General features: G+C 52.6%; 1 protein-coding gene across 5 annotated transcripts; it reads right to left on the reverse strand.

Moving 5' to 3' along the window:
* Positions 1-204: 204 nt before the first annotated feature.
* SLC41A1 (solute carrier family 41 member 1) lies at positions 205-23,172 on the reverse strand. Of its 5 annotated transcripts, none has more exons than XR_003427950.1 (13): positions 21,878-22,722; positions 19,157-20,179; positions 11,108-11,215; positions 9,910-9,981; positions 9,121-9,265; positions 8,836-8,982; positions 8,081-8,228; positions 7,155-7,234; positions 6,523-6,657; positions 6,066-6,214; positions 3,666-3,777; positions 500-2,784; positions 205-359 (listed from the first exon to the last, which is right to left on the reverse strand). XR_003427950.1 is itself a non-coding variant. In XM_027082777.1 (13 exons), the coding sequence occupies exons 3-13, from the start codon at positions 19,529-19,531 to the stop codon at positions 2,552-2,554; spliced, it is 1,704 nt and encodes a 567-aa protein (XP_026938578.1). In that variant the 5' UTR covers positions 19,532-20,179; positions 21,599-21,716; positions 21,878-22,722; the 3' UTR covers positions 205-2,551. The 5 variants fall into 5 exon arrangements, 4 of the variants coding, with proteins under 4 accessions (XP_026938578.1, XP_026938577.1, XP_026938576.1 ...); XM_027082777.1 differs by adding an exon at positions 21,599-21,716 and having other exon boundaries at positions 205-2,784; XM_027082776.1 differs by lacking the exon at positions 21,878-22,722 and adding an exon at positions 22,729-23,172 and having other exon boundaries at positions 205-2,784.
* Positions 23,173-23,182: the final 10 nt, after the last annotated feature.

Consider the following 23,182-nt stretch of genomic DNA (forward strand, 5'->3'; position numbering starts at 1 on the left):
CTTCTGGAATATGTCCCAGAGCAGCACTGACTGCTTCTCAATAAATGGCTGATGTTTTCTATCACGCATCTCTGTATTTAAGAAATATTTCTTGTTGCACTCTGGCCCCTTTCCACTTCTGTGCGAGGAGGGGGTGGGACTACAGAGGGGGCCCAAAGCAAGAGTGGAAGCTGCTTTTTGATGAGACACACAGGAACCACCAGCCACCTAAATAAACGTCCTCTTTATTTTACCAAATATAATTTATCAGTTACGTTGACATTTGTCAATTCAGTTATAGTCACTATAAATAATTGTCGTAGGACACAGTTCTGTAACTTTTTAAGGATAGAAGCGTAAACCAATGTTGCTCCTCACAGCTGGGCCACAAGTCCATGCAGTTTGTGCAATCGGGGGAAAAGAAATGGATCTTCCATGAAAGTCATGAAGTCCATTTTCTTTCCCTCTCACCCCGCAGTCCTCCCTCTGCTCACACACTCAGGGGTTGGGGCACGCCTACCTTCTTGCTTTTGTGGCAAAGGACACTCCGGAATCCCCCAGGGCAGCCTGGCTGAACTCCAGAGATGAAGAAGCGGTGAGTGACTGGGGCAGGGGTGACTGCACACCACAGGGGCACAGCCTCAGGGGCGGAAGAGTTGGTTTTGGTGCCTGTATAAGAGTCTGTGTGCAAATGGGTTTGGAGGTGGAAGACAAGACGAAAGAAGGCCTGAGGAAGAGCAGAAACAAGGCCAGGCTGGTGTTAATAAACTCTGCTGGACACAACCCCAGCTAGATAACCTCTATGATTCCAATTCTAAAGTTCTAGGCTCTGGAAGGTGGCCTGGGTGGAAATGGAGGGAGAGGAAAGTCTCTGGAAGTAAAGGGCAAGTTCCTGGGATGAGGCATGGTAGTGGTAAAAGTCAGGGTCACTGCCTAGTCTTCCCCTGGAGAGGGGCCCTTTAGGCTACAGAGCGGAGGGCTTAAGGGAAAGCTGTGGATAGACAGGCTAGAAAAAAACCTGCATCCAAATGCCCAGATTTGTACATGTGAGTGTGGACAACAGAATCCTGATCTGCTCACGGTAACGTGTGGGGAAGGTGCAGAGACTCCAGTGTTCTCCCAGTCTTGTGCTGGGCAGAGAAAAGTGGAAGCAGTTGGTTGATATCCAGCCTTCTAGTTCTGAATCCTCTTTTGCGTGGCTGGTGAGGAGATGGGGGGAAGGGAGGGTGAGGAAGGGGAGTTTAGGGAAATCAGCAGTGGCTGAGCAATGGGGCTAGGGGCTCTAGCCGTGGTCAGTGTTGTGCGCAAGTGGGATCCAGGAGTGGAATCTAGAGGCGGAAGCTGGCTCGGTGACAAAGATGGAAATACAGCGAGGAAACTCTCTGCCAGATTGAAAAGGGCACATGGCCTTTATATCTAGGAACGAGGCGAGGTTAGAACCGTGTTTCCCTTACTGCTGGCTAGTCAGTGCCTGTGCAAACAGGACCTGACACGTAGTAGGCACTCAACAGATAGCGCTCAACAAATGTTTCAGACCGTGCCTGCAGAAGAGCTGCTCTTGGGGAGGCTGTGTATTTGCTGAATGAATGAATGAGTGAATGAATGATGAATGTGGGCAGAAGCCAAGAGAAAGGAAAACTGACCTCCATGGCATGAAAGAATGAGCGATTTCAGGAAGTGACAGGGTCTAAGGTGACCACGTGATTATGTCTTCAGGAGAACAGCAGCAGTGAAACACCCCTGGCTGCCCTCAACCTCCCAACCATTTTTCACATACCCATTCTCCGTCCCTAATCTTGGAACCCAACCCGGCAAGCTCTGGGAAAGGTCGTGCTTAGAAGTAATTAGAGATAAAGGTTGAACAGAGATAATCAGTTCTCTGGGCCCAGGGAGGATGTAGATCCTGGCAAACTATGGGTAGACGCGGGTCAACAGGGAGACCAGGCCACTGCTCATATCTTCCTGGATGAGACAATCAATTGGAAAAAAGATCAAAGGGAGGGGCTGGTGGTATTTATCAGGCAATTGGGTAAGGAGCATGTACACAATTTAAGGAGTTCACCTCATTCTCTTTGAGAGCAGGGTAGAGAATAGGGCTCGGATTATTTGGGGCCAGGAGCAGCTGTCTCCTGCTTAGTGCTTTGAAGTTGGTCCATTTCTAGAAAAAGTATGTGTGTGTGGGAGGGGAAGGGAGAGTGACATTTATCCCTCTGTTCAACCGAAAAGAAAAAAAGAAAACAAAGACAAACCCCCAAAACCAGAGCCCACTCACTGAGGCTGAGTTTGCTAAAGCTAAACCAATGTCCCCAGATCCCAGATGGAAACCCCTGCCCCAATCCACTTCACCTGGAGGCACCCACCATGAAATTGCACTTGGTGATTGTCTCAAGAATCTACTTGTACTATTCATCTCAGTCCGTCTGTCCTGCCTGAATTCTTGCTCTACAAACTTGGCTCAATGTATAAAAATTCCCATTGAAAATAATGAGAATTCGGTATCAAAGTGAAGTCCTAGAAAGAGGTGGGAGTGTCAAGTGGGGTGGGGTGGGGGAAGAGAAACCAAAAAAAAATTTCACACAGAAAGTGCAGAGAGGTGGAGAGAAGGCCGAGTGACCAGGCTTAGTCCCCGACATCCGTGTCTCGGTCCCCAATGAGCCAGAGGACATGGAAGCTGAGTGCTAGGAGCCCAGTGCCAAGCAGGTCCCCCAGGGCCGTCAAGTACGGGATGGAGAAGTTGTCCGGGTCCAGGCCCCGGCCCCACATCCAGTGCACCATCCAGTCTGCGATGTACAGGAGAATCAGCACCTGGAGAAACAGAAGGGCCCAGCCTGCAGCCATCCCCTCTCTCCAGGGGGAGACAGAGGCCATGCCATCAACCCATTCATTGCATCACAAGGCTTGACCATCCACAGTCCTTAAGCTGGGACAGCTCGTCCCTCTGCCTCAGCAACCCCTCTATGTTCCTTCACCCCACAGTGACCACCTTGAACAGATGACAGGAGTAATTCGAGTTCTTTGGGAAGGAAGATGCCCCTACCCCGTGGAGTTTCCCACATCAGCATTACATTCTGCTCCCAAATTTACTAAACAAGAGGCTTCCTAATTGACATCCCACTGGTTGCAGGAATTCAGCCCTCTTGCCTCTAATTCTGGGTCATCCTATCCTCAGGTCACTCCAATTCTTGCCATGTTGGCCTCTTTGGGAGCCCAGCAGGGGACTGGGGGTTGGAGTTTGCCTTTCATACAGGGATTTGTCCCAGAGCAGAGTGGAATAAGGACGGCGTTTGAGGCTGCTGCCGGCACAGCTGTCTGAGTAACAGTTGATTATCCCAAGCTGCCTTCCTCCTGACCCTTCCCATTCTGCTGTTGTGGGCTCAGAGAATGCAAGTTTATTTTAACATTAGTCCTAGCAAAACAGAATTAAGAATGAGTCGGCTAAATACAAAGCAGACAGTGCACACCAATTCAAAAGACGTTTTGGATTATCTGCTGCTTTGATTTATCTGTGCCCTTGCTTTTCTTCCATTACTACAGAAAATTAAGAATGATCTAGATTAGAACCTTGCTAGTGGGCCCAGGACCAGTAGCATCAACAACAGCTGGGAGCTTCTGAAAAATGCAGAATCTCAGGCCTCACGCTGGATCTCCTAAATCGGAATCTGCATTTTAACAAGATTCACACGCACTTTTAAGTTGGTGATGAACTCGGTCTAAAATATTCTGGTGGAGTGGGCTGGCCTGCGTCTTTGATATAGTCCGCATGATTCCTGACATTTGGGGATCCCCAAATGACTGCATCTGTGTGAGAATGAAACAGTTTCTAACGGTAAAGCTCCAACACAGTCATTTGGGAGGTTTTACTCCTGACTGTACTTTGTAAATACTGTGGTATGCAAATTCTGCCCTGAGGGGCTCAGATGCCGGAACCAGGGCCACTGGGGGATCCAGAAGCCAGAAGTGATACCTATTTTTAGGCAAACCTGGTTGCTCTCCTGTCTTCTCTCCAAGGAAGCCAGAGGTTACAGTTCTAGCACCTTCACGTTCCACCTTGCCCCACACACGGCTGCTTTGGACTCCTGTGGCCCTGGCCCCAGCCCTGGGTGAGGGCCAGCCCCCCATAACTTCACACCCTGGCCAGCAGCTGCAGAAGCATCCCAAATAAAGAGCGTGGCCAGAAGGACTTCGGGACGTGTCCCACGAAGGGAATGGCAGCAGCTGTCCCCACATTCCAGCCTCCCGAGCAGGCCCTGGGACACATGGCTGGGAGGGGGCAGTGAGGGGGTCAGGAAGAACCTTTAGAGGGGATCAAGTGCCGTGCTCCGGCCCTGCACAGGCTAGAGAAGACAGTAGAGGTGAGAGTGTCCCCCAGCGTGTTCACAATGGGGAATGAAGCCGGGCCCATCCTTCCCGACGTGGCCAAGGGCTACCCTCCAGCCACAGACCCTCGGTACACACACCTTCCCTTCTCCCACCGAGTGTGCTTCACCCCAACTCACAATGCAACGTGGCAACTTGGGTAACTGCCGCGGGGAAACTGCATGTGGTTGGCCCAGCCCTTGCTAAGATGTCCTAACACACAACATTTCTAAAGTCGGGGATGAGGGATTGGAGTTATGGATAAGGGCTTACCAATAGGGGACTGGTTAAATGAAACTGTGGCACGTCTACACAACAGGAGAAAATGCAGCCATAAAAATCAGGGTGTTCTGCTCTTCACATATGGGTGTGGAATGATCTCTAAGATGAATTAAGTGAAAAAACCAGGGTGTGGACAGTATGTATAGTGTGCTACATGTGTGTTTAAAAAAAAGGAGGAAAATAAGAAAAATATGTATGTTTGCTTCCATAAATATAGAATAAACTTGAAGGATACATAAGAAACAGATATAGATAAACAACAAGGTCCTACTGTATAGCATAGGGAACTATATTCAGTATCTTGTAATAAACCATAATGGAAAAGAATATATATATATTCATATATATATATATATATATACACACATATATATATATATATATATACAAAAAACTGAGTCACTTTGCTGTACACCAGAAACTAACACAACACTGTAAATCAACTATACTTCAAAAAAAAAAAAAAAAGAAACAGATAACACCAATGGCCTGTGAGGAACAGAACTGGATGGCTGGAAAAAGCAGAGAAAAGACTTTTCACTGAGGTTTCACTAGGAACCTTACACATTTTTTGAACTATGTGACTACTATTTCCTATTCAAAGAGCAAATCTGTAGAAATTGAAAATGTGATACTAAGGGTGAGTTTGGCTATAAATGGGTTGCATAAGGGAGGCTTGTGGTGATGGAACTGTTCTGTATCTCGACTGTGGTGGTGGTTGCATGAATGTACACGTGATAGAATTGCATAGAACCACACACACACACACACACGAGTGCATACTAAAACTGGTGCAGTCTGAATAGCTTTGTGCATTGTACCAACACTGATTTCCTGGTTTTGATGTTGTGCTATAATTATGCAAGATGTTACCACTGCAGGGAACTGGGTGATCGGTACATGGGATCTCTCTACATTTTGGGGGGCAACTTCTTGAGAATATATAATTATTTCAGAACAAAAAGTTGAAAAAAAGGTAATAAAAAGCCAGGGAGAAAGCATCCTAGTATTACAGAATGGCAAGGCTGGATGGGATCCAACAGATTATCTAGTGCAGTGGTTTTGACATGTTTTCAAGCTGTGAAACCCTTTATTCAAATGAAATCTCCCAAGGAACCCCAGCATGTGAACAGAACCACATGGAGCTGTGTGGCCAGGATAGTGGGGGTGGCACCTGCCTGAAGTCCACCACCTCTGGTCCACTCCTCTCAATTTACAAATGTATCACTGAGCCTCAGAGAAGTAAAATGACTGAGCAAAAGTCACACAGCATGTTAGTGACCTTGCTGGAACTACAGCCTGTTCTCCTGAGCCTCTGTCCAGTGTTTACTGGCCACACAGTCACAGAGAAAGAGTTGGAAGACTCTTTCTGGGCCAAACCTGGACCTCCCCTCCCATCCGTGCAGGGCAGCCCTGGCCCCCGCCCCCGTGCCCCTGCCAGTCCGTACCTGGAGCAGTGCAGCTGTCATGTAGAAGATGATGAAGATGAGTGTCAGAGTGGTGTGCCCGCCCTGCATACAGCTGATGGTGTAGAGGAACACCAGATGTCCTGGGACCACGAGGAGAAAGAGGACCCGGGCCGAGCGAGAATTCACATCTGGAACCAGGGGAGAGATGGTGTGAGGAGGAGAAGGGGAGGAGGAGAACGGGCTCCAAGAGGCCTTTCGAAGTCAGGAGGTACCACGCTACACTCCAGGGCAGCAGACAGCTGACTATCTCTATGTCTCCATCCCATGGTCCCCAACCCCCAGGGTGACCCAGGAAAGGACAGCCTTCCTGCCTGGGCTCTGCCCTCCAGAACAGCTGGTACATACAGCCCAACAGAGAAGGAGAACCTACGTATGCAGGCCCCAGCTGTTTCTGAAGTGATGGAGTGAACCTAGGAGGTGGGGACTCTGGCATTACCGGGACTGAAGAAGGTGGTACAAGGGCTGGGGCAGCGGCGAGGGGCTTGCGCAGAGTTCTCCCCTGGCATTCCATTCATGTGGAGGAAGGTGGAGATGCGGCTGGCCTGCACAGCCACCAGATTGCCCCCAACACCTGCGGAGACACATAAGACCTGAGACGTGGGGGTGGGGAGTGGGGAGGGCACGACCCATTCACCAGACCCCAGGAAAAGAGTGAGACACTAAGAAGGAAGACAAAGACACCCTTCCTTCCAGGGAGTCTTCCAGGCTCCTCCCATCCCCCATGCTATGGAGAGGTGGCAGTCCCACGTACTCCTAACATGGCTGAGAGTGCAGGAAGGGACACAGGTGGATCTGCCTTCTCCATCAATGCAGAGTGTACACCTGCGGTCAGACACAGCCGAGGGGACAAGGCCCTGCCTGGCTCAGCCCCTCTCCAAAACTCTGCGTGGACCCAGGCATCCAGTGCTCATGCGCTGGTTCCAGTAACCAGTTTCAAGTAGCAGTTCAAGTCGTGAACTATCTGAGCTGGACTCTCTTGCCTGCTAGAACCCTGACTGATACAAAGCCCCCTAAATCCTCTGATCCCGCCCTCTTCTTTCCCCTAGGCAGCTAATGCCAAGACCTCACCATTAATCACAGGTGTGAAGACAGCCATCCCTGCAAAGTTGGGGTCTGAGACAGTCTTGTCCAAGATGAGGCCTCCCACACTACACAGACACAAAGACAAGACACAAAGACCACTGAAGGCTTCTGTTCCAGACCTCGGGATGAGAGGTACAGGTCCATCTGGACGTGGGCAGCAAGGTGGCTCCCAGGAGTCCCTTGTCCTTCCAGTCCTCGCCTCCCCTTGCCAGACCAGCTGATGCTCCTGACATACACACCGGCGCAGCACCCGGAGCAAACTGGGGCAGGCAGCTGTCTCCTTTACCCACCTCCCAAGTTGGCTAGAGGAGCCGCCTGCTGTTCTGCCTGCTCAGTATGATTTCCCCTTCTGGTAACAGTGCTGGGCTTTTCCTCAGGGAACCACCTCTCTCAAACTCAGTCACTGTGGTTCGAGTGACACTGCTCCAATGATGGTGAGGCCCCAGGCCCATCCAATCAGAGCAGCACATCCCTAAGGCCACAGTGATTGGTTCAGGGATAGCCACATGACTGGATGACAGCCAATGACATTCTATAATGGGACTCTGCAGAATTGTTGAGAGAAAGAATCCCTGCTGGCATCAGTAAGCGTAAGGAAGTGCAAACCTGAAGCTGCAGGCCAACACAGAGAAAAGCAGAGCTGAGACATGGAGAATACTGGGGCCCTAATGATATCATTTATGTCCCTGAATCCAGCTGTGCCTCTTTAGTTCTCTAAGCCAGTGTGTTCTGCTTTCTAATGAAACCCATTTCAGATGGCTTCTGTCACTTGCACCGGAAGGACATGTGACTGATCCAGTGTTGAAGGCATTTCTAGGGTCTGTGCCACACTTCCTCTTTCCGGGGCTTAAAAGTGAGTCTGTGGAAGGGAGGGGGGAGGGGGAGGGTGGGCATCAAGAGCCCGAGCCTACCTGCTGATGGCCATGGCAATGATGACAGGCTCCCAGCCTGAGTACAACACCTCCCTTGTGGCTGGGCTCCGTCGAGCCAGCACCACCCAGACAGGCAGCAGGGCCACGAAGAAGGCACACACCAGGGGGTAGATATATTGCCAGACATCTGAGAGAGGCAGAGATGGGAGGGAGGTGAGCACTGCGGCTCCCTGCTCCCAGCCTCCCCCTGGCTCAGCCTGCAAATGCCCCAACTGACCAACAGTAACACCACACTCAATGCCAGTAAATGTATTACCTCATTTGATGCTCACTGTACACCCGGGAGGTAGATGGGGCCAGCCTTTTCCATTTGTAGATAAGGAAACCAAGGTGAAACCTCCTCAGATATTGAACTTATTAGGGGAACAGACCAGATCCTAGGTTTCTTGCTTAGATTCCCCAGAAATCCCTATCTCCCCTCTTCTTCTTCATTTTGCAAGCAGATTCCAGCCTCTAGCTCCTTTCCTTTCCCCCTTACCCCTCCAAGATAAGTGAGAATAGACAGCACCAAGCATATTTCTCAAATACTTTCACCCCTTCTCCCGCTGCCTGCATGAATCTGAGATAAGTACTTAGCCTCACCTCTCTAAGGCAGGGAGTTATTACAAACTGTGCTCCCACCAAACAGTTAAGAACATAGAAGACATCCTTACACATGTGCAAGCCCACTACCATCTCTCCCAGTCCCATCCAGGAGTCCCCCCTGGTCACACCCTTGATTGCCTCAGCCTCACCCTGCTCCAGGTAGAGTCCCCAGCTGATGCCTGAGAGCAGTGCCAAGGTGATGAGGTCTCCCAGGCTGGCAGCAATGGGCGTGGCCACATTGTCTGGGTTGATTCCAATCTTGCGAGAGCCAATGATGACTCCAATCATGATCATGCCTGGGGAGGAAGGAGAGGGGCCAGCCAGGGTAAGAAGAGATAATGGGGTATCAACCAACAAAAAGAGAGACTGGAGGTTTAGTTGACACCCCTGGGGCAGCCCTTCCTACGCCCCTGCCCCTCCCTTCCCTTCCTTACCCAGTACCAGGGAGGCAATGAAGGCCGTGGCCACGCTGCTGGCACAGAGCAGGAAGGCATGTGGGATACTGAAGTGGCCGTCAGGGATCCAGCCAAAGACGACGGCTGCGATGGACGCCAGGAAGCCCACCACCGTGGCCTGCACCTGAGGAGGGGAGTGGTAACTCGGAGAGCAGAGCGCGTCTTAGCTGAGGTCCCTGAGCACTTAGCCAGACCTCTTCCTGCCCTCAGCAGCCCCAGGAGGCAGGCGGGGCTGGCCTGTCCAGTCCTCCCAGGCGGGAATGATGTCTTTATTTATTTAGTTTCACACCAGACACCAGTACTGGGTAGTGCACCCTGCAGGAACCCAGGACATGTTACTGGCTGAATGAGTGTCCCTCTGGGGATTGGGGGAGGTTCAATAGAGCCTGAGACTTCAGTCCAGACACAAGGCCTGGGACTCAACGGGGAAGACTCCCAGTTCGGAACCTGTGTGGCCTCATGGGGAGATGGGACAACAGCAGTCAAGGACCGTCAGCACTCCCGGGTCTCCTCCTGAGTCTGATCTGTGGGGACGCAAGCCCTCTGCACCACCGGAAGCCAAGAACTGACAGTGGAGATACTGGGGTCTCCCCCATCTTGGCTGTTTTCCTGGGAAACCTGGTTACCTCCTGGAGTCCCTTTGGGAGAAGCCAGCTCGGCAGGATGCTGGAGCTTTACTCAGGAGCCGGCAGGGGCTGACTTAAGCCTTTCAAACTCCTGACCAGGGAGGAAGCTTAGCCCCGCTGTCTCTGGTCCCTGCTCTCTTACCTGGATGAGGGCCATATTCCCAGTGATCAACCGCCAGAGCTCCTTGGGTGTGTCCATGTGCCCGATGTTGGCCTGCGAGAGGGAGGACGAGGGTCTGGAGCTCCAGGCTGGAAAAGGCCTGCAGCTCCATCCATTAGGACCTTGCCTGGATCAGCAGGCAGTGCATGTGACCTAAGACTCTGGGACCAGGACGTGACCCCCAGGGAAAGTGAAGCAGGGTCGAGGGGCTGGGGTGAGAGGGAAGGAGCAAAAGAGCCTTGAGCTCCTGCCTCTGGCTGGGGTTGGGAAGGGGGCTCCCAAGGCAGCCTCCTCTTCTCCCCTTCTCTCAGGACAGCCACTGAGCAGAGGCCGATTCCATGCTCTGCCCTGCTCACCTGGGCAGCTCATTCCCACATGGGTTAAAATGACCTGATCCTTCCCTGGCTCTGAAGCCAGCTTGCCATCTTAGGGGAGAAAGGTCAGCTGCTGGTGCAGGACGGAGGCCACGAGAGTGTTTGGGAAGGAGTGAGGCGGCATGGGAATCGGCCAGGAGGGCAAGTTGGGGAGGGCTAGGCTGGCTGCCACTTCTCTCTGCTGCCTTCTCCAGGCTCATGGCCATGCAGGGACACCCCTGTCACTTGGCTCCCCTGGGCTCCTGAGTTGTACTGCTTCCTGCCTCCCACCCCATGGGGCCTGTATCTGGTTCAGTCTCCGAACCATGAAGGCCGATCTAAGAGTTTGGGGAGGTGGGAGTGATGAGAAGCCCCTCTTCATCTATTCCCTTACAGAAGAGCAGCCTGCCATGGGGGAAAGGGAATGGGATTGGAGGGGGGCTGGGAAGGCCTGGCTCTGCTCCTGCCCAGCTGCAGAGTAGGGCTGGAGATCAGAGGAGGCCCCCATCTGTGCAGGTGGAGGGACCAGCATGATGCTCGCCTGTCAAAGCTGCACAAACAGTCACGAGGCGGGTTGCGAAGCAGGGGGTGGGGCAAGAGGCCAAGGATGGCTGGGACATCCAGAAACTGAGCCTGGGAACCACTCTGGGCAGGGAGCTCCTGCCCAGGAGCAGGACAACCGGCCTGGGGTCTCCCTACTCCTTTCCACCCCAGACCCACACTGCAGACCTGGACAGTTGAGAAAGGCCTGTGGTGATCTCCTAGTCAGGCTCTGTGCTGCCCCCGAGTCCTCTGTGTGCCCCATTCCTCCCAGCCAGGACACTCACTGCGGTGGAAAGCCTTGATGCCAGGGTCATTTCCAGGTTCCCCTTAAGCCCCAGCAGTGCAGGCACCAGGATGAAGACCTCTGTCACTTTCTGGAAGACTTCCCAGTGCTGCAAGGTGAAAACAGAACCCAGGCATTTCAGGGCCCCAAAGGGCTGGCATCGAGGTTGAACGTGAAACTGAGTCCTCCTAAAAGCGAGTTCCTGTTCCAAGGTTATGATTAATGTCTTTATCCAAAACTTTAATCCCTTTCTTGTCCCTTCTGACCTCAATCCTGTGCTAACTAAACACCAATCAGCCAGAGTCAGATGACTAAGATTGCTGAGGTCAATCATAACATCATTAACGTACAGACTCAGGCTGTTTCTCTAGGTCAAAATGAGCTAACAGACCCTTGGGTCATGGACCACCGGACCATAGACTCTAAAACTCTGAGTCCCAAAAGTACAATTAAGAAATGTCACAAGATGATGATTAACCCCAGCTTCTTTGTTCTTCCCCTTTAAATCCCCCTCACTCAGAGACCAAGTGGGAGTGGATCTGAGGCTTGTCTCCCACTCCCTTGCTCGGTGCCCTGCAGTCAGCCCTTACTTTGCTGCGAACCTGCTGTCAGAGTTTGGCTTTCTGGGCTGTGGGCACACAAGCCCTTGTTCGGTTACAACTGGATAGTCTGGGAGCAGGGGCTTGAGGAGAAAATGGAATCAGCAGGGAGTGAGCACGTCAGACGCCTTTCCTCCAGGAACCCTGGAAGCAAACCAAGTCCGTGGTACTCCAAACAACAAAGCCCCCCCTCCTGCCACCCAGAACAGGGGAGACGTGGAGGGTCCCTTCCAGTCAGGAGGCCCTAGCCCGTCTCTGCTTCTTCTGCCTGCTTTGTGGAGCTGGGGGAGAAGACGGCAGGGACCCACACAGCTGAGTCACCCCAGGCTGGCTTACACCCCAGAACTCCTTTGCGATCTCCCTTCCAATTGTCTTCAGTCTGGTTTCTCTGTGGCCTCAGCCTTGAGCGGTGTTGTCTCAGCTGTTGAGCACTGGGCTCCACGGGGCTGGGGTTGAGGAGATTAGAGAGTTTGTTTGGTTTCTATCTATCTCCAAGGGCTTTGTGCCTCAGCCACGGCAGCTCTCCTTTAGAACAGGCTCTGAATTAAGGCCCCCAAACCTCAGAGTGTTGGTCTGCAAGAGGTTTTTCATTCCTCCTCTGCATTCTCTCACCCTACAGACCTGCCCCAATCTCTCAGTTAGGAAAGGTAAGTGTACCCCTGCAAGGAAGAGCACTGGACTGGGAGTCAGGAGACAGGGATTCCAGCCCTGAGACCATCAGGCCTGGCTCTCCTACCTATTTCTTCAGCTAACATCTTTTAAGTCTGTACCATGTGCCAGCCTAAGACTCTATGTGCATTTCCTCATTATATCCTATCAACAACCCAGTGAGGTAGGAGCTATTATTATCCCACATTGTAAATGAGGAAACTGAGGTTCAGAGAGCACTGCACTCCTTAGTGCTAAGTAGGAAAAATGTAGGAGCCAAGATTGGTTATTTGAAAGCTACTTTAGTTGCAGTTGAAACTGAAGACTTGCAAAAAAGGCTGGGACTGTGTTGCCCCCGAGGGCAATGTGGATTCCTTTCCCTGTGCCTTTATCCGTTTCTAGAATGGAAAGCCTTCAGGTTTGGAGAGGGGAGGGGTCAGGAGGCCAGACAGAGGTACGCAGGCTGATCAGAGCATCAAGGTCAGGAGGCAAAGTGCTCTCATGAGCAAAGGCACTGGACTGAGAGTCGTGGGTCTCCCACAAGAGACCACAAGGATAGGCCTCATGCTGTGTCCCCAACATCCTCCCACAGAGACCAGCCAGGGGTACCTTAGACAAGTTATAAGGGCCTTGAGCTCTTGACTATAAAAGGTACACTTCAGGGACCAGATCAGATGGTCCCTAAAGGCAATTCCAGCACTGACAGCTCTATAGTTAATGATGAGCAAGGCTGCAAATCAAACCCACAATGAGATATCACCTCATACTCATTAGGATGGCAACTATTAAAAAACAAAACAAAATAGAAAGTAACAAGTGTTGGTGAGGATGTGGAGAAACTGGAGCACTTGTGCACTGTCGATGGAATGTAAAATTGTACAACCACTATGGAAAACAATATGGCGGTTCCTTAAAAAATTAAGGAGAGAACTAATATATGATCCAGCGATCTCACGTCTGGTATATACCCAAAATAACTTAAAGCAGGGTCTCGAAGAGATTTTTTTTTTTTCGGTACGCGGGCCTCTCACTGTTGTGGCCTTTCCCATCGCAGAGCACAGGCTCTAGACGCGCAGGCTCAGCGGTCATGGCTCACGGGCCCAGCCGCTCTGCGGCATGTGGAATCTTCCTGGACTGGGGCACGAACCCATGTCCCCTGCATCAGCAGACAGACTCTCAACCACTGCGCCACCAGGGAAGCCCTCGAAGAGATATTTGTACATCCATGTTCATAGCAATATTATTCACAATAGCCAAGAGGTAGAAGCAACCCAAGTGTCCACTGACAGATGAATGAATAAACAAAACATGGTCTATACATACAAGGGAATATTATTTAGCCCTAAAAGGAAGGAAATCCTGTTACATGCAACAACATGGATGAACCTTAAGGACATTATATTGGGCTTCCCTGGTGGCGCAGTGGTTGAGAGTCCGCCTGCCGATGCAGGGGACACGGGTTCGTGCCCCGATCCGGGAAGATCCCACACACCGCGGAGCGGCTGGGCCCGTGAGCCATGGCCGCTGAGCCTGCGCGTCCGGAGCCTGTGCTCCGCGACGGGAGAGGCCACAACAGTGAGAGGCCCGCATACCGTAAAAAAAAAAAAAAAAAAAAAAAAGACATTATATTAAGTGAAATAAGCCAATCACAAAGAGACAAATATTATATGATTCCACTTATACGAGGCATCTAAAGTATTCAAATTCCTAGAAATAGAAGTAGCATGGTGGTTACCAGGGGCTAGGAGGAGGGGGAAAAGGGAAGTTCATGTTTGTTTAATGGGTGTAGAGTTTCAGTTTTGCAAGATAAAAAAGTTCTGGAGATCTGTTTTACAACAATGTGAAAACATACTTCACAGCACTGAACTATACATTAAAAATGGTTAAGATGATAAATTTTATGTGTTTGTTACCACAGTTAAAAAAAAAGAGGAGCACGGAAATCAGAGGGGGCTAAGGCCAGGATTAGAGTCCAGGGGAGGCTGGACACTGGGGAGTCCTATAAAGGCAAGGACCTCTCTTTTCCTGTCAGAGTTCTTTTTGTGGGTGTGTGTGGGGTGTTGATGGCAGGGGGAGTCCCTACCAGGACCCAGGGGAAGGGCTCATCTCACTAGGGCTGGAGCGTATCTGTACCTGAGCTCCTGGCCTAGCTCCTCACTGGTGGAAGGCGCAGGACGTTTTTAAGGAAGGCTCTTTCTGAAAACTAAGGATGGGAAAGAAACCGCCTGTCCCCCAGCCACAGTTGCTGAGCTTTCAGGCACCCACAGGAAGAGCCAGGAGGGATGCAAATCCCTTTTCATCCCTGGGTCCCCAAAGAGAAGGCAGCCCCAGTGAGTCCCGTCTACGCTGGAGGAACTCGGGGACTGTTGTTCTTGGACAAGGCCAGCACATAGCTCTGGGGCACCAGCTCCCAGCAGGCAAGGCCGTGCTCAGCTCTACCTCCTCCTCCCTCACCTCAACTGGACACGCAGCTCCAGAGACGAAGAATTCTCTCTGCTCCCCTCCCCGCCCCTCATAAGGGTGGCTGACCTATAAGGGTGGTTTGGAAGCTCCGCTCCAGAGCCCAGCCTCGTATCCCCTCCTCACTGCATAACACCTACCGCTCCCAGCTTCCAAGCCGCAGGCTCTGTGAAAAGCTTTGATCTCCAGGTAGGCGAATGTAAAATATGTGTACTTATTGGCAGAGTGAAGGAGCACGGAAAGAAATACTCCAAGTGTATGCCAGCAATATTTTCTGAATTGTTTGTAAGGTATATTTGTTTGTCTTTACGATTAAGAAAAAAAATGTATGAAGCTCAGCTAAGCCCCTCCAGCTGCCACTATAAATACTCCCAAATCCCTGCGTCTCCCAGCTCACAGGCACCCTCTCCTTCAACTACACAAGGACCTAGAAGGGATAGGGTTTTAGCAGCGATAAGATTCGGGACAGACAGGAAAGGAGAACCAGCGGCTGCAATGACAGCCCTATGCAGAAGTCTTCCCGGCCAGCCAGGATACAGCCTGGAACCTCACACCCCCTGTGCCCCTACCCAGCAACGCTCTGAGCTGGCACTCGGGTCAAAGTAGCCAATGCCTACACACATACTTTCTTCACCCACCAAAGCCTCTCAAAGACACAGCTCAGACAGGGGAGCCTCTGACATGTATGTACACACACACACACACACACACACACACACACACACACTCACACACACACGGCTCTGAGAGAGCCCGAGAAGCAGGCTGCCCTGAGGTGAGGAGTGGGTAGAATGGGCAGGGGCCCGACAGTGTCTCTCCTTCCTCCTTTGGCCTAATTCAGGCCCATCCTGTTCATCCAGGCTGGAAGTGCCTGCCCCTGAGGTCAAACCAGTCAGCCAAGCCTTCACCCACACCTTCCTGCTCTGCTGGGGATGGAAAAGGGCACGTTCCAGGAAGCACTTGGCGGGAAGCGGGGACAGAACACATCGACACTGCTTCTCAGAAATGCAGCTCTTCTTCCCTTTCCTTCTCTGTCCGTGGATACAGGGGAGTGAGGGCTTACTGGGCCCTGATATTTTGGGGCTCAGGGATGAATCAGTTCCCTTCACACTTAGAAATAATCCCAATTCAGAACAGTCACCCTAAGTCTCACACCTCAGTGGCCCTGCTGCTACTTCATCCTGATACTTCCATCTTGCTTCTTCCATCCCTCACCTCTTCTCAAAGACAGACCCCTGCCTGCCTCTGAGTGTTCTGCCCTGAGCCTTCCCCTCCAGGGAGACAGCAGCAGGGAAGAAAGTCACAGCCTGGAAAAGCTGGAGTCAAGGACATGAAGAAGACTAAGATCCCCAGCAGCTCTGAGAACCAGGCTGTGGGAGAACCTGGGAAGGTGGGCTGGAGTTACCTTTCAGGGTGAGGACTAAGTCAGCTCAGATTAGAGTAAACCCAACCTTCACCTCAGGCTTTTCCCCACCACCTGCAGACATCCTCTAGGTGTCCAAGGAGAAGGGCCTCAGGGCAGCACCTGGGTACAGAGGGCTGTACAAAGTGTGATCAAAGGGGTGGACATGTGGAACCTGAGTGTCCTAGCCAGGAATGCCAGCAGCCACGGGGGCAGGCCAGCCAGGAGAGGAACGCTTCTTTCCCACTCCACTTCCCTAAGCCCATGCTTGCCATCCACTTTCATCTTTGTAGACTCTTCTGTATACACAGCAGGAAAGAAAAGCGAGAGGAGGAGGTATTTCGGGGAGGGGGTGTCTCCTTTCCTTGGGATCCTCAGCAAGTGAGGAGTGAGTCAGGATAAGGAGCTGGGAGTCTCACCTGTTTTAACACAGCTGGGGATTCCAGTGAAGGTTGGCACACCACCTCCTGCCACCCCCATCCCTCAAAAGGCTGACAGAAGAGGGGAGTGAGATGCTCTGCAGCCGCCTAGGACCAAACCAGGAGGTGGGGCAGGGCATCTGCAGCATGGAGGCTCCCAGATCCCAACCCCCTTCAATTCCGACACTGGGCCCAGTCCTGCTTTCCTTCCCAAATGCTATGGGAACTTTCAGCCACGGTGGGGAAGTTGCAGCAGACTGCAGTCCACTTAAACCTTTCCTACTTTTGGCCAGTACGCCAGCCCCTTATCTCACTGCAGAGGCTGGTTCTACAGGCTGAGTGGAGAGGAGGGCAGATAAGAGGAGAGAGAAATGGGCCTAGGGAAGAGACTGGGGCTTCTGCAGCAGTGGGGAAAAAAGGGGGGTGCCCTGGACCAAGGAGACATCTGTACCAACACGGCCTTCTGCTCAGCTGCTCTGAGACACTGGGCACACTCTACAGCCAGCTCCTCCTGATGGCCCCAGCCTCTTAGGGCCCCAGATTCTGTCCCACTGAAGGTCATCTTAGCTTGTGAAGGGGGAATGCGGTGTGAATCCTTAGAAATTGTCCTGCTTTTCCTGAATCCGAGATTGTCAGACACCGCTTTTGCCCCCTTAGGTATGGAATAAGAATCTCCCTGTGGTCCCTGATCTTTCTGCTCCCACCCCTGCCATGATATAACTGCAGCCATCTGCAGGGCCTGCTCCAGACCAGCTGTGGCAGGAGGCTAGGGGGACGGGGACAAGAACAAACCAGCCATTGTCATCCATACTAACTGAATCTTAGCTATGGGGTGGGCCTAGGTGCCAAACTGAGAGCAAATGTTGGCCCTCTGTGGGCACACTGGTCAGGCTCCAAAGATTCCCTACCTGGGTTTCTCAATGTCTCAGGACCATGGGTGAGGGGTGGAGGTGGGCAAGGTGTCTGAAGTCTTTTCAGTGTGTGAGGTGGGGGGAGGGAGGGGCCCTCTAAGAACTTTTGTTCTTTGCTCATTTTAGAATGTAACTCCAGCTGTTCCCAATTCCAGTCTACTCTGTTCTTCGGGGAAAGACAAAGAGAGCAGACCCCTCCCAGAGTCTTTAACCAACTGGCGAACCACAGCCATGGTGAAGGCCACAGAGGTTAATGGCATAGGTTCTGAGTCAGATGACCAGGGACAAGTTACCTAATCCCTCTGAGCCGCAGGTTCCCTATCTACACTATGGAGATGGTTATGGTTCCTACCTCATGCGCCCACGGAAGAGGCCAACAGATGCTCCCCACTACCGTTCTTACTATCCACAAAAGAAAACAACCCCTTCCCAGGTCACCACCAGATCCTGGTTCTATACCCTTTGGAGGCACCAAACCAGAACTGGAAAACTCTTAGAATGAAAACCAAGGCCACAGGAAAGGGATGGAAGAGGTGGAGAACTGCTACCCTGGTCTCATTTCTCCTCCTCCCATTACCTCCACTCGCTGCCCTAGAAGGAGCAGCTACCAGGGGGAGGAATCCAAAGCCTGCCTTCCTAGCTTCTGGCATGAGGAACAATCCCCCAGATAACAGGTTAGGGGAGAGAGCAGGAATGACATAAATGTCATCCTCATTAGCAACCAAAGCTGCAGTGTTCTCCTAAGGACTCAAGCCAAAGTGGTCCAGGTAGACACCATTGAAAGAACCACCTAGAACCAACCACCCTGTTTCCTGGGACAAGGGCCTGGTGAGACTTGCCAGCAGGACTCTCTGTACTACCACATGCATCGTTGGTAGGGTTGGATGGGAAAAGGGGAGGGGATGCTGAACTCCATGTCCTCCTGAGAGATTCCATGAGAGATTATATTTTGTCCCCATATATGTCACACAATTATCACTTCTATGTCTCATCACACCAACACCGCCCCCCACCCCCGCAAATCATGTATCAGACAGCATGTGCCCACCCCCAATCCCCAGCAAGATCCTGCCAAGGTTACAGGCAGACAAGCAACACAAAATGCCTTTAAGAACCTTCCCACTTAATTTGAGACCCTCTTGGCAGCTGGACAAATTCCTGCCCAGCAGGGGGATGAAGGGGAGACTTGAAACTGAGCTTTCTCCTGTGGGTATCCTTGAAACCCCAAAGTAAAGGGAAAAGAAAGTATAAAGAGGAGACCTATCTAAATGTCTCCTACTGAGCTGGGCTCAGCAGAAATGCCCAGGAGGGACGGCAGGTAACAACCCTATTCCATCTCTCCTCTTCCAAGCCTGAGCTCTGGAACCAATTCTATTCTGTTAAGCAATACTGCCCTGACCACCTCCCTGGGACTACTGAGCTTCCTCAAGGCTTCTGGAGAAAGTAACTAGACGAAGAAGAAGCCAAGGACATGATCCAAAGGGAAAAGTACTCCAGGAAACAGCAGCTGCTTCTGACAGGGAGGTGGAAGAAAAGCTCCAAGAGACAGTTTCCCAGGAGGAAAAGGTGGCTCTGGGCTCAGGGTCAAGAGCTGCCCTCCCCAGGTCCTACCTGTACGATGTCCAGCACCATGCCGGCAGCCACAGTCCCAAAGCCTGCCAGAAGGAAGGGAAACAGCACTTGCAGCCCGATGGAAAAGGAGGTCTCCTTGAGCGGGGAGGGTGGTGCGGGGCCACGGTCTGTGCTGACGTCGTCACTTTCATTGCTCTGGCTCCCGTTCTCCAGCAGGGCATCCTCCTCCCGAACCCCCTTGGCGTTGGCGCGAGACTCAGTCACCACCACCTCTACCCCAGCCCCATCAGGCCCCAGGAACTCTGAGGTCCCGGCCAAGGGCTCTCGCCCGGGGCCATCCGAAGGGCAGGGTGAGGCAGTGGGGTCAGTCCCGTTCAGCTGGTGGACGTCCTTCGGCTCCGGCTTAGAGGACATGACGGGAAGGGAGGAGGAGAAGGGGGAACTCTTCTCTCTTTGTTTGCTTTCTCTCCCTTTCTAACTCTGGAAAGAACTTAGTCTTGGGGTGAACCCAGGCTTGGTCGCCGCGGGACCTCTTCCCACGGCTCTCCGCTCCTATCAGGTGCTGCAAAAACTGATCCACCAACAGGCAGCCCCATCAAGCACTGAAGCCACGAGCCGGAGGGGAGCAAGAAACTCCTCACCAGACTCTGCAGCCGGCCACTAGGGGTGCAGAAGCCTGACCCAGCTGGCCAGCGCTGTGCTTGGGGGAAGCTTCTCTGGCCTCTTAACTTCTTTGGTTCTCAGTGCAGGCTTCTCAGAGCAAGGGCCATCCAGAGTAGAAGAGCCCAGCTAAGTCTGGGGTGCCCTCTGAGGTGGCCCTTCTTTCATTAAAGTAGCTTGAGTTCAGATCTTTCAGAAGGCAGCCTCGGCCGGGGGCTGTGGCTCCTTCCCCCGCCTCTGGTTGGGCTCCTTCAGCTTCCCACAGCTCCTCGGGCTCTGCTGGTCCCAGGGCACTGTCTGCTGTCTCTCTCCTTTTTTCCAGAGATGTCCTTCCTTCCTGGGAAGACCTTGCACCTTCCCAAATCCCTGGTCCTTAAAGTCACAAGAATCTGTATGGAACACCTTATGTATGAAGAAAGAAGACAAGAAAAAGAGAATGTTATGATACAGCAAAGGACAGCTCCTACTGGGAGAATCCTCCCACAAGGCAGGTATAAAGAGTTTGCTATTTGCCTTCCTTTTTTTCATTAAATCACCCATTCCTGCCCTGTGACACCTAGATGCCCAGAGGGCACTATCCCTGCCATGTTCCCAACAGGCAACCCACTGCCTCACAGGGACCACCACTGTGGTCAACAGCAATGAGATGTGGCCAGCCTGGGATTAGGAAGATGCTGCGCAGGAGACCCTGGCATTGCCTTCTCAGCGACCGGGGATGGGAAGGGATGTCCTGGGGGAGATCCCTTCTTGAATGCCCATTAAGAACCCAAGATTATTAAGGTGTGGTCTCCCAGTGGGGTCAGTTACAAATTCAGTCACAAGCTCCCTGTAGCCACCCTGCTGTAGAAAGTGATTGTTTACAGCCACACAGGGCAAATAAGCAGGGAGAATTTGATCACTGAGTGAGGGACCCCAGACCCCTAAAAGCCCCAGCCCCTGAGCCCCTGAGGAAAAAAAACCAACAACTGGGAGGACTTCCTGGGCAATGGGGCAAGGCTGCCAGACCAAGGCCAAGAGCCAGAGGCCTACCCACTCCTGCCCTTGAGAGTCAACAGTGTTACAGAAAGCTCAGACACTGACTTGGATCTAGGCCTCTGTTCCTACTTCTCTCCCCCTGCTCTTGGCCTTGTGAGCTTGTCAGATAGGACAAGGGTGTTATCTCAGTTTGAAGGGAAAGACGGTAAAACTATTGGTTATTATGCACACATTTCAGTTCTCTAGGTTCACCCTGTTCCCCAGGGTTATTGAGAGTTGGATATAATGTAATTCTTAAAAAACAAAAACAAAAAACAAAAGCACCATCCAAATAAATAAGTAAATAAAACAAAGCAAAATAAAAAGCAAAGCAGCATAAGCCAAAATGCACTTGCTCCCATGCACTTGCATGTCTCTTTAGCTGTAATGGCCCCACTTTTCTTGCCTAAAGAAATCCCCAGGCCTTGATCCCACCCTATTCCAGCTCACCAGAATAGCTCTCACAAGTAAAAAATAAATTTAAAGAGAATTTCCCTAGGAAAGATGAATAGGTCCTTAAGTATTCCAAGCACACACAATTAGTCAACTCCTGTTTGGGAAAGGGTGGATCAAACTCCAGTAACTGGCCCATGGGAACTGTTTTCTCTTTCTAGTCACTCACGTCACCAGGACTCCCTTTTCCAGTCTCCTGAAACACTGTCCTGTGGTTCTTTCAAAAACCCTCACTAGAGATCCAGGAGGAAACCTCTGAGCAAGACAGTCCACTGCCCCTTGCCAGAAAAGTTTCTGAGTCCGTTAAAACTTGACCCTCCCTCCTCCTCCCGTCTTCCTGACAGGTCACCTAACCTGAAAGGGGGGCTCGAAGGAAGAGAAACCAGCCCTTCACCCCACTCCTTCCAGTGACTGAGACTTCAGATGGGCCTAAGGCCATGGGATGAAAGAAGCAAAAGTGACCCAGGATGCCCTGAGGAGGGGACAAAAAAGACCGTCTTAGTATCCCCAAACCCCGGGAGGGAGAGGTATCTGGGTGGCCCTCCCGCCTCTCCCCGATTCAGACTCAGCAAATGCGCTGCGCTCCAGGTCTCCCGCCCTCGCCACCCACCCTCTAGACCCAACAGGACTGACCTGCCCCTCGCTGGGGAGGAAGGGGGGCGCCTGGCGTGTGGCAGCAGGGACCCGTGGTTTTGGGGGGTGCAGGGATCCCCCTCTTCTCATCACTCCTCCTCGGCAGTCCTCCTCGGCCTCCGGCGTGCCCCCTACACCCCCAGCCAAGGCGAGCGTCCAGCCGCGACACCCGGCTCGCTACATTTCGCCTCTGCGTTACTGCGAGGCCGCCGCTCCGCTTCCACGAAGGGGAGGTGGTAAGGGAGGGAGTGCAGGATATACCGCCTTGCTCCCGGGCGGGGGCTGGGGGACCCGGACGGGGGACCGTGGGGCCGAGCTCACTCGCCCCCAATCGCTTCTTGCCCGGGGACTTGGGCCCGACTGGTTGGCTGCTAGGGGCAAACGTGATCTGGGGCAGACTGGGTGGCACCCCCCCCCATCAAAAATAGATTCTGGATGGACAACTGCAGCAGCCAATCGGGGGCGGGGGAGGGGGCGGGCTCAGACTCGGCCTGGCCCCTTTCCTTCGCTTCGAGCCGCGGAGGCGGGGCGCCAGCAAAACGCAGTGCGAGGAGCGACTGGAGCCAGAGGCTGGCTCGCGGGTCCCAGCGCCCATCCGCCGGCTGCCTGAGGTTCCCGCTCCAGGCGCCTTGCCACCTCCCTCGGGCCTGCCCCGCCGCGCTGGGACCTTTCCTCGCTCTTTAAAGCCGTGTTCGCCTGTGCACGTCTATCCCTGCATCTTGAATGTTTCCTTGAGCCGGGGAGACTGGGAAACCTCCCCGTGGAGCCAGCCAGCTCTGACCTCCGGGCCTCAAGCAGCCATCCCCGTGCTCTTAACCCCGCGCTTGGTTCCCGGAGAGAACCGTCCCTACCTTGTTCTCGGACACAGCTCCTCTCCTGCTGGCTAGTCTCCTCGCGCTTCCGCCAGAATCCGCATTCTTCCAAGCGCGTGGCTCAGCCTGGTAGAACCGGCCTTAATAAAGTCCCAGCCTTGAAAGGGGCGGGAAGAGAGGTCAGACTCACTGCTGTGGTCCCACACGCAGCAACTGAGGTAGGGGCGGGGGGGAGCCTGGCTTCCTCTGACCCACTGATCCTGGTGGCAGCATGGGAAGAGATGTCTCCGTCCCTGCCTAAACGAAGTCCAACTTTCCCTGACGCACCTTATGGGATCAAAGAGGGGTGTTCCCATTTCGCCGTTTGCCACTTCCTCCCTGGGGTATCTCTACCTCTCTAACGCAATTTCAGTACAGGTTCTTTTGGGGATGTTTTTGTGCAGGGGGTGTGACCTCCCCCATAAAGGAACCGCCTCCCCCATAAAGGAACCGC

The sequence above is a fragment of the Aethalodelphis obliquidens genome, unplaced genomic scaffold, assembly GCF_003676395.1.
Source record: "Aethalodelphis obliquidens isolate GAN/ISIS:26980383/991018 unplaced genomic scaffold, ASM367639v1 scaffold48, whole genome shotgun sequence".
NCBI lineage: Eukaryota > Metazoa > Chordata > Mammalia > Artiodactyla > Delphinidae > Aethalodelphis > Aethalodelphis obliquidens.

Excerpts from the sequence above, each read along its gene's own strand:
- SLC41A1 (XM_027082776.1), bottom strand. The coding sequence starts at position 19,531 with ATGTCCTCTAAGCCGGAGCCGAAGGACGTCCACCAGCTGAACGGGACT. Across the intron at positions 8,229-8,835 it reads GGGACTCTACCTGGAGCAGG|ATGTCTGGCAATATATCTAC; the intron begins GTGAGGCTGAGG and ends TGCCTCTCTCAG. Across the intron at positions 7,235-8,080 it reads ATTGCCATGGCCATCAGCAG|TGTGGGAGGCCTCATCTTGG; the intron begins GTAGGCTCGGGC and ends GTGTCTGTGTAG.